Source organism: Dendrobates tinctorius, unplaced genomic scaffold (assembly GCF_039654945.1).
Source record: "Dendrobates tinctorius isolate UK_male_01 unplaced genomic scaffold, ASM3965494v1 ptg000039l, whole genome shotgun sequence".
Classification (NCBI taxonomy): Eukaryota; Metazoa; Chordata; class Amphibia; order Anura; family Dendrobatidae; genus Dendrobates; species Dendrobates tinctorius.
The window spans coordinates 9,711,584-9,722,369 of NW_027361707.1; the positions used below are offsets into that span (position 1 = coordinate 9,711,584).

The 10,786-nt window shown below is 43.3% G+C and overlaps 1 protein-coding gene across 1 annotated transcript in view; it reads right to left on the reverse strand.

Moving 5' to 3' along the window:
• FAM193A (family with sequence similarity 193 member A) overlaps window positions 1-1,283 on the reverse strand; it is a 129,909-nt gene extending 128,626 nt beyond the window's left edge. Inside the window, exon 1 of the mRNA XM_073574466.1 lies at window positions 824-1,283. Coding sequence (XP_073430567.1) covers window positions 824-1,048 — 225 coding nt within the window. The 5' untranslated portion in view covers window positions 1,049-1,283. The remainder of the gene's footprint in view (window positions 1-823) is intronic.
• Between the last annotated feature and the right edge of the window lie 9,503 nt (window positions 1,284-10,786).

Sequence of the window (10,786 nt, forward strand, 5' to 3'; positions counted from 1 at the left end):
AGCACTGCAGCCAAAATCAGACACCGGGAGCAGCAGCGGAGCGTCAGTGCATGGCCTTGAGAGGGTGAGTAATGCAAAAGTTTTTTGGTTTTTTTTTTAGGCAGAAGAACAGGGTTTTTTTTTAATTAACCTCTAATGTGATTTTTCAAGTGTAAGAGAAAAATGGGGCTCCGCTCACCCTCCCCAAGACCAGCGCTGTTTTCCCACTGCTGCTGCCAGCGTCTTATCTGCATAAATGTCACGTTGACAGCGCTGCAGCCAATCAGTAGGCTCAGCTAGAATAGACAGTTAAAAAGCTGCCGAGCCCTCCGATTGGCTGCAGCGCTGTCAGTGACGTCAGATCTGCAAACAACAACAAAGACGACACTGAGAGCAGCGGCAGAGACTCCGTGCAGGACCTGGGAAGCGGGACAAATGCAGTGTTTGGGGGGTTTTTTAGGATTTTTTTTTGGGAAAATCCCCTTTAAAAGAATAAATGCCAGCATAATTATTTTAGCAAAACGGCGCCACTCAAGGTCGAGTCTGGTAATTGGAAAAATAAAATAAAAAGCGCATGCAACCTTCATCAGGACAGGCAGCAAGATGCTCAGGTAAAGCTGGGACTTGCAGTTCTCCAAAACCAAGATGCTTGGAGTAGGACCCCAGCCCCCTGATGGTATGGTTACCATGACAACTACATTAGCATAACCCCAAAAAGTGGCCCCCACAAAATAAGAGCCGTGTCAGTGGTGGTAAGAGCGCCGCTCCCACCACCCTGGCCCGGGAGACACATGGCAGTGCCCCCTCCAGGGCACACACCGGGCATCAGGGCCTGGCAGCTCACCTCTGTCCCGGGCGCGGTGCTGGAGATGAGGCCTGCTCCCGCCGCGCTGCCCGCTCCTGCGCTGCCTCCTCCGGCGGCCGCGCTGTGCTGTCCCCGCAGAGCCGCCGCCGCTGCCTTCACGTCCCCGGCTGCACTGCTGTTACTGCCGCTGCTGCTGCCGCTGCTGCCTCCGCCCCGCTTGTTCTTCCTCCGCTTCGCCCCTCTCTTGGCGTCGGCCGGGCTCATATCTGCGCTACAATACCGTCCGCTCTACCGAGAGCCGCACACCGGAGCTCTACCGAAGAGGAGCGCTGATAGAAGCCGCAACGATAAATGACAGGGCGGCAGAAGAAGCGAACAACCGACCAGAGCGGAGCCAAGCTAGACTCCAATATGGCGGACCACAAGGAGGAAAGCTATTCCCGTCTTACGCACACACGTCATAGCGCAATTCTACGTCAACGTGCTGCTTACTGAGCGCTCACTGCTGCCACCTTCAGGGAAGAAAAAAAGAAGCTTAGGTTAGAAAAGCCCGCAGTATACGCCTGAAGCGAACTACGAATCCCAAGATGCAATGCGCCGACGCTTACTGCGATGGATAGCGTGGGGAAGTAACAGAGGCATGCCGGGAATTGTAGTTCAATCAAGTCTTAGGGCTGTGTTTGTGGCGATAAACGTCAAGGTGTTCAGTGTTGTGATAAAAGTGGCGCTTTAGCGTTAAATATATCAGAGAAGAGGAGGGAGAATCACACGATAAATTCATTAATAAATTAATGAGTGACACCTCGCTTATAAAGGGGTGTTTAGAAGTCAAGGGGGTTTTTTAGTGGATTTTTTTTGACAGAAAATGTCAAAATTTACCTCACGTTTTTGGTGTCTTTTTTTTGTACTGTGTATAAACGGGGAAATATCGATTCCAGTTGATCGGCCAAAGAAAAAAGTGTGCATAGCAGGCGCGTTTTTCCACTGAGATGGACAGGCATAAGTGATTTACAGAGTTTTTATAGCGTTGTTTTTGCTTGGAATTTTCTGCGCAATTTGCTGCAAAAATCCACCTGAAGAAACTGTGTGTGAACGGAGCCCTAGGGCAGAGTCTCACTTCGCTGTGCTGCCTGCGGGGGGCGTCCTGACCCGGTGTCACTCGCCCACCTCATACTGAGGCCGTCGATCGGTCGGGAGCCCTCCCAGAGGTCCGTACCGACCACAAAACACTGATTTGTGAGTCTGGCCTTAGGCCAAGTGCGCACTGATTTTTTTTTTAGAGGAGGATTTTGAAGTCAGTCCTCTATAAAATGCTCCTCAAAGACGGCATCACATACTCTTTGAATTACAGTCCCTCAAAAAAAGTATTCACACACCCCTTGAACTTCTCCATATTTTTTTCCACCTTATAACATCAAAATTAAATGTATTTTATCGGGATTTTATCTGATATACCAACACAAAGTAACAAGTATTTGTGAAGTGTAAAGACAATTGTACATGATTTCCTAAATATTTAAAAAAAGAATATGAAAATTGTGCCGTGCATTTGTATTCAGCCCCCGGAGTCTATACTTTGTAAGACCACCTTTCGCTGAAATTACTGCTGCAAGTCTTTTGGGGTCTGTTTCTTTCAGCTCTGCACATCTAGAGGTGACATTTTTGCCCCTTCTTTGCACTCTCTCTTTCAGTGAGAATGGATGGAGGCGTCGATGAGCAGCAGTTTTCAATTCTTGTTACAGATTCTCATTGGGATTTAGGTCTGGACTGTTACTGGAAACCCCGCTCTGCCCAAAGCGCCGCCCCCTTCTGTACGCGCGGTGACTCCGGATGTTTCATTGAACACATCCGGAATCGCCGCACCCTATACATAGGATCATAGAATCATAGAATCGTAGAGTTGGAAGGGACCTCCTGGGCCATCTGGTCCAACCCCCTGCTCAAAGCAGGATTCGCTAAATCATCCCAGTCAGATGTCTGGGACATAGGACATGACATAGGACTGTGTTATTTATCCTGCTGAGACGGAGTGTCGCCACAAGAAAAACAGACATGCTGCTGTCTAATAAGACATGCCGCATGTCCGGAAACGCAGGGCCGCCCCTCCACTATGCTGTAACATCTGGACGCTGCGGATTGAACACTATGGCTGTACGCAGCGTTCAATCCGAAGCTAATCCGGATGTAATCCGGCCCGTGGAAACATACCCTAACAGGTATTCCTTCAGGATAACCCTGTATTTAGTTTCATCCATCTTCCCATCAACTCTGACCAGCTTCCCTGTCCCTGCAGAAGAAAAGCCTCCACACAGCATGATGCTGCCACCACCATGTGTGATGGTGAGGATGGTGATTTCAGAGTGATGTGCAAGGCTAGTTTTCTGGTTTTATGCTACACATAGCATTTTGCATTTAGCTCAAAAAGTTCTACTGTGGTCTCCTCTGGCCAGAGCACCTTCTTCCACATGCTCACTGTGTCACCAACATGGCTTTTTGAAAACTGCATCTCAGACTTCTTATGGCTTGCTTTCTTCTAGCCATGTTTCCATGAAGGCCAGATTTGTGGAGCATACAACTAATAATTGTTCTTAGGACAGATTTTTCCCACCTGTGCTGTGGATCTCTGTAGCTCCTCCAGAGTGACCATGACTGCTTCTCTAATTAGTGTTCTCCTTACGTAGGATGTCAGGTTTAGTGGACGGCCATGTTTTGGTAGGTTTGCAGTTGTGCCATATGCCTTACATTTTTGGATAATTGATTGATCAGTGCTCCATGACATGTTCAGAGCTTGGGCTATTTTTTATGACCTAACCCTGCTTTACTCTTTACCAAAACTTTATCCCTGACCTGTCTGGTGGGCTCCTTGGATTTCATGATCCTATTTGATCACTAATGTTCTCATACAAATCTCTGATGCCTTCACAGAACAGTTGTAATTATACTGAGAATAAATTACACACAGGTGGACTCAATTTACTAATTATGTGATTTCTGGGGGGCAATCGGTCACTCTGGATTTTATTTACGGGTATCTGACTACAGGGGGCTGAATACAAATAATAGTCACAATTTTAAGATTTATATTTTTAAAATAATTATAAAACCAGGTATCATTTCCTTTAGGCTGTTTGCACACGTTGCGATTTTTTTTTGCATTTTCGCGGCATTTTTTTACGCGCGGAATTGCCGTGAAAATGCAAAAACCGCATCCCATGCAATCCTATGGGATTCGGCAATGCTGTGCTAATGCTCCAGATTTTTCCGCTGCGTAATCGCATAGCGGAAAAATACCGAGCATGCTCATTCCTTTTGCGGAATCGCGGCGATTCCGCACCCATAGTATTGCATTGAAACGCTCATTTTTCGCATGTGGCTATGCCCACCATGCGTAAAGAGAGCCCTTCATGTGCAGATGGTACCCAGGGTCTGAAGGAGGGGAGACTCTCCTCCAGGCCCTGGGTACCATAATCCTGTAAAAAATAGAATAAAAATAAAAAAATATTGTTATTCTCACCTTCCGACGGCCAGAGGAGTCCTTCCCGCCTCTCACCACGCTCCCGGCATCTTCCGGTCCCAGTAATGCTTTGCGCGAATGACCGCTGATGATGTCGCACTCTCGCGAGCGTGATGTCATCTCAGGTCCTTTGCGCAAAGCATTACTGGAACCGGAAGATGCCGGGAGCGCCGCAGAGCAGATCGGGGGCCGTCGGAAGGTGAGAATAACACCTTTTATTATTTTTATTATCCTTTTACTATTGATGCTGCATAGGCAGCATCAATAGTAAAAAGTTGGCCATACTTGTCAATCACTGCTTTTCAAGTGTGACCAACCTGTCAATCAGTTTTCCAAGCGATGCAACAGATCGGTTGGAAAAAGCTAGCATTCTTCAAGCTAATTACGCTTGCAAAACACTAGTTTTTCGCGGGAATTCCGCATGCGTATTTCCCGTGGCACTGAGTTGCCGAAATGTCCAGGGCAATTCCGCACGTGTGCACCTAGCCTTACACTTCACAAATAAATTAAACTTTGTGTTGGTATATCACATAAAATCCCAATAAAATATATTTAAGTTTGTGGCTGTAATGTGATAAAATGTGGAAAAGTTCAAAGGGTATAAATACTTTTTCAATGCAGCGAATCTTATTCATTTCACTGTAAACTCCACTTTATTGTCCAAGCAAGTTTTTTTTTTTTCACTACAGAGGTTTGAAATCCTCGCTGTGGATAAAATAATAATGATACTTCACTTCTTTGATGAGGGTTCCTCCTGAAATCTGCACCAAACTTGTCACTATATAATCAACTGGCTGTAAAAAAAAAAAAATAAATAAACATTTTGAGCGGAAAAAAATGACAACAAAATGTTATCAACAGCGCGTAAAAAATGGTCTGTAAAGGAAAACTGCCTAAAAAAAATAAATAACTACATTTCCCAAAGTAGATTTTGCTTGAAAAACCCCTCAGACTTTACCACCTACGTAAAGATTGTTTTTCACATCCTATGTTGCGGGACCTTTTTTTATTTTCTAACCTTTGCAAAAAAGAGTTGGGCCATGTGCACACGACAGTTTTTTTTCCTGAAATCTGCCTGGAAAAAAAAAGGCAACAAAATTGTAGCAAAAAAAAAAAAAATAATAGCAAAATCAAATTGACATATTCCAGGCACATGTTCCAGAGATTTTTGTGACGTTTGTGGAGCAGAATTCAAGTGGAAATAGAGTAGAACATTTGCAAATCCTCCTCAAATTCTCAAAACTCCTTTTAAACTGAGGCGAAACGGACAAACTTTCCAAGCAGAAGATGCTTCACGAAACGCTGGAGTTTTTCTCCCTGACACCGTCTTTTGTGCCGCTTTTTCGGTCATTTTGGATGCTTTTTCCAACCTGTGACCTTTTGAAGGGTTTTCTTACTGTTTTCCAGTCATTTTTCTCACTACTTTGAGCCATGAAGAAATCTATAGTGTGTATTTTAGCAAAGACGATGGCAAAAGCTAAAAAAAAAGTCAGTTTATCTTCCATGCATCTTTTGATGGAGCATAGGTGCGGAGGAGGCGTAGAAATTAATTTCTCCATCCCCTCTGCTGCTGACGTCGGCGTTTACCGCACTCAGATATCGTCTTTTTTTTTTTTTACTAATTTTGGATTTGTTTTCTTACAACACAAATAATAAAGAACCTAGACATGTTTGGTATCTGTGAACTCGTAATGACCTGGAGAATCATAGTGCAAGGTCAGTTTTATAATTTAGTGAACATGATAAAAAAAAATAAATTGTGGAATTTCACTTTTTTTGCTATTTCGCTGCACTGGGAAATTTTTTTTTAACCATTTTCCTGTAAACTATATGGTCAAATCAATTGTGTCGTTCAAAAGTTCAACTCGTCTCACAAAAAAGCAAGCTCTCGCGTGGCTGTATTGATGGAAAAATTAAAAAAAGTTATGGCTCTGGGAAGAAGGGGAGAAAAAAAAAAACGAAAATGGAAAATCTTAAGGTGGTGAAGGGGTTAAAGCATCGTACGTTAGTTTTCAACAGCGCCAAAATCAAAAGTCCGCCCGCCCGCCCGCCAGAAACTTTACTCCAGGCAGGGACTATGGTGAGATGCGCCTAAAAAAAAGGAAAAATCGGCATTTGGGAAAGTCTTAAACATCTGGATTAGCAAAGTTGGTAAGGAAAAATGAAAAAAGGACTGAGGAATGAAAAATGTAAAAAAAATGTTGCAAAACTTATAGAGGATAAGATGCAAATGCAAAAGCAGCTAATAAAGAGGAAATTACTCTAAAAAAAGTCAAGAATCGGAATGATGAATGGGGGTTTATATGTTTATTTAGGGGCTCTGTATTCAGTTTCAAAAATGAGGTAGTGGGGGAAAAGGAAACATTAGGTGTTTCTTGAATTTTTGTGATGTTCTCTATCATATCTGTATAGTACTGGCGTTCCGGACTCCAGGAAAGCTGATTAACACTTCTGTAATATTGCTGGAATTGCTTGAAAGTTTTATTGTCCTCTGATTTGGGTCTGGTTCTGTGTTGTGATGACCCAAGAAGGTCTTAAGAGCAAATTCCTTAATTGATGTAAAAAGACATAAATCTTTTTACATCAATTAAGGAATTTGCTCTTCAGACCTTCTGGGGTCATCACAACGAAAACCAGAGGACAATAAAACTTTCACGCTCCTTATCTATGAACTGTTCCAATATTTATGTTTATCCCTCTCCCATAATGACAATTTTGCTTCACGTCACTTGTCTTTTCTATTGCATTATTTCTGTGCTGTGCATAAATATGTGACTCTTCAGATGTTGTATTAGTCAATGCCTGATGAAGAGACCTGAGTAGTCTCGAAAGCTTGCAATGTGTTACCATCTTTTCAGTTAGCCATTAAACAGTATCAACCACTGAGGATTCTCAATTCAGAATATTCTCGGAATTGCTTGTTAATTTGCCGTCCGGCAGGAAGAATAACCATGGCGTTGTGTTCTGTACCAGCAGGACATGCTGGAGCTCTCGTGATGCTGAACACCTGCAGTAAAGCCCAGCGGAGGTCCTGGCACCGCTCTTCGGGGCCGATTATTACTGTAAAGCTACAGGTGCAGTAATTATCCCATTAACTCTCTCAGAGCCAGCAGCCATATCTGCAAGTCATTGCTCCTAAATCCCGTAATGCGAAGTTTTAGGTAAATTGCTCCATTGGGAACCATTATCTAACGTTGGGTCCTCTACCACCAAAGTGCGGGCGCCACAGCAGAGCGCTGCCGAGCAGCGACTATTGTTTATCACTAGCAACCACTCAGAAAGTGTAAGAAAAATACGGAAGTCCAAGACATTTACAAAGAAAGAAAAGAAAAATGGAATCCGGAAGAAGGCAAAAACACTACAAGGTGTGACAATGAAAGGGATGCTTCATCTCTGCTCACTTCCGCTTCAGGAGATAAGCGACAATGGTGAAATCATGTCAACAGATAGCTGGAGATTCAGTGGCTTGATCGACAGGTATATGACTTGTAAACCGGCAGATATCAATAGACGTGAAGTCTCCTATTGTGGCACGATACCTGACAAGTATACGTAGGACTGACCTCACCGGCTCCTCTTACCTCTTATTGCGGAAGTGTGCAGAACAGGAATGCTTCTTTAATGGTCAGCACTGTAATTGTTAAATACGTTTCTTTTCCATGGAATAACACATCTGAAGCACCTGTTTTATATAACTCAAAAGTATGTTATCTTTCTGTTATTCCTCTTGCAAATCACACCCTCATCAGACTTCAATAAGAGCAATAAGAGTTTGATCAGTGAGATCCGATTCTCTCGGACGAGCAGAAGATGGAGAAAAAAATGTTTGGAACTAGCCCACAGTCAATATTTGGGACTAGCCCACAGTGGGAAAGTAGTATTGAAAAAAAAAAAGGATTTCCCTTTTCAGCTCTTCTGGGGGACAAAGATAATTCGTAAAAATTTTTTTATTAAAACACTTTTTACTGAGCTAAAACAAAGCGTTAAACCTGCAACAGCATTCATCAGGTATATTATGCATTTTTTTTATTATTATTATTTTTTGGAAAAAAAAGTTTGTCTTTATAGACTAGTGGTTTCTAACAAATATGACAGGGGTGCGCCTCAATCAAATGAGGTTAACACCACACCCATGTTAGGGCAGCATGGTCTTGAATCAAATTGGTATCTCAAAAAAAAAAAAAAAGAGGAAAAAAAAAATAAAAATGGTATACAAAAATATGCAGAAATAAAAAGCACATACACAAAGAGATGTACACAGACCACAATGACAATTGCAAAAATTACACAACAGTGATGCACAAAGGAATATGTAAAATTGTATAGCATGAAATTGTGATTACATTTTTTTCTCTTCTTCATTTTTTTTTTTTTTAATCACAGTAAAGTGTTTTAATAAAAAATTTTTTTTTATGAATTATCCTTGTCCTCCAGAATCACCGAAAAGGAAAATCCTTTTTTTTTTTCAACACTACACTCACAAGCAAACCTTGCATCATGGCTGGTTTAGTTCCCGTCATTGTGCTGCAGACCGGAGGATTACAAAGATTGGATCCATCACATGGTCCTTTTGAGTGAATAAACAAGACATCTAAAGAGTGAGTGCAATAATCAAAATGGTTCATGGTGGATATTATCATACACCTGCACTTAGATTCTGCGCCCCTTGTCTCCTCTTTTATTTCCTCTAATACCCCACAGTGGGAAAGGATAGTGAAAGGGGAAGTGATGGGAAGGCATCTAGAGCCGGGAGTGCAGTGAGTGGACCACAAGGTCCTAGGTGTACAGTGCCACCATTCGAGAGTGATTCTAGATGAGAGGAGACTGAAGAAGAGGGATAGCGGGATCCTGAGGATAAGTGACTAAGAGAGACAGAGTGGCTATCCGGAGATGTATCCTAGGAGGGACGGAAAGGCATGAGACCCCGAGCTAACAAAACTGAAGGTAATAGGTGTGATGTATAATATCTGCAAGATATGTTTTATGTTGCAATGTGCTAACAAATCCTCCATCCTAGGACATTGTAAACTGTCAGTAGTAGGAATTCCTTCCCCCCAGGTTTTACCAACCCTGCCACTTCCTCTGGAAGAGCAGGAATGTTAATTAGCTAGACCATCTTCCTCACACCATTTGGCTTCTCTCAGCTGAAAGAGAAAAAAGTGCGGGAACTAAACTTCTTTGTTTGAAACGAATAAAACTATGAGAGACTATACCATAAGAACCAAATACCCTAGAGATATGAAAATCATATTTTTGTAACCTGAGCGGTCCCAGCTTCGAGACCGCGTATGTTTCGAAGTTCTACCCTGTCCAGAACATGAGATAGGATTTGCGCCCAAATGGATGGTCATATCGCATAGATGTTTGATGTTTTCTTGATGGGCTCATTACGCTGGGAAACATGATACCACTGATGAGTCCATACCAGCTTCTCCCATAAAGTTATAGCTAATCTAAGTTTTGTAGCCAAAACATAACTTGGATAAGAGAGGTGGGATCAACCCAGAATGCACCTCTCTGTGATGTCACATAGGAAAGTCTATAAGGCATTTCCTGGGCAAACCAGCTCAGAACAGCTGCAGAGTCCGTGCTGACAAGAACTCAGATGAGCGGAGAAGTGCAGCTCCGCCTCCACCCACCTTAGCCGCATGGTCCGCCTAAGGAACAATATGGAACTGTGAGTGCAATCTCTTTGTTTTCTCCACTTTTATTTTATACCTGTACTGTACATATTTTATGTCTCAATTTTATAGCAACTTTTATCTGTAATCACTGTCCTCTTTCGGAAAATAAATGAAATAATTATTTAGATCTGTCTCTATGCTCTAAGACTCGAACTATACGCCTTTGATAGATAATCGCTACTAATTCAAGGGGTTTGCCACGGACCCTCTTAATTTAACACTGTGAATTAAGTAACCGTGACTGGTGGCAGCGCGTTGTGTACGGCTATTACGGCTTGCTGGCAGTACAGAAGGGTCTTATATTGCTGAATAAGGGTCTGCGGCCACAGCATTGATAATTCCCTTACTGCAGAAGCCTAATTGCCGGTTCACAACAGGCAGCCCGTCCGGCGACCAATTATCCTAGGTGCAGTTCCCTGACTGACCTGAGGGTAAGGGGGGGCGCCGGAGAGCTGCGAGTTCCAAGGTGGAACTGAGAAAGTGGGATATACACAAATCCCCGCAGTACTTGGAAGATTGATAGCAGTGGTGGGGCATCCAAATTAAACTCCCCCTGTGGCAAATTGTAGAGCGAGATTAGCTTGCTGGATATTTTTGTCACATGGTGCCAGTGGTGGGATAACTAAGATAAGCCCCACTGCGCCTGTGATAGCCATGTGCCGGCATTGTGTCACGTCCCTCCGTCCGCTGATACACCGGTGTCAGTGGTGGGATCGTGACATAGTGGTGACACAGGGTCCGCTGTCCGTCGCGTTTTGGTGGCAGCGGGACCCCCGTTAGTCGTCGCCCGTAAGTGGACGAACG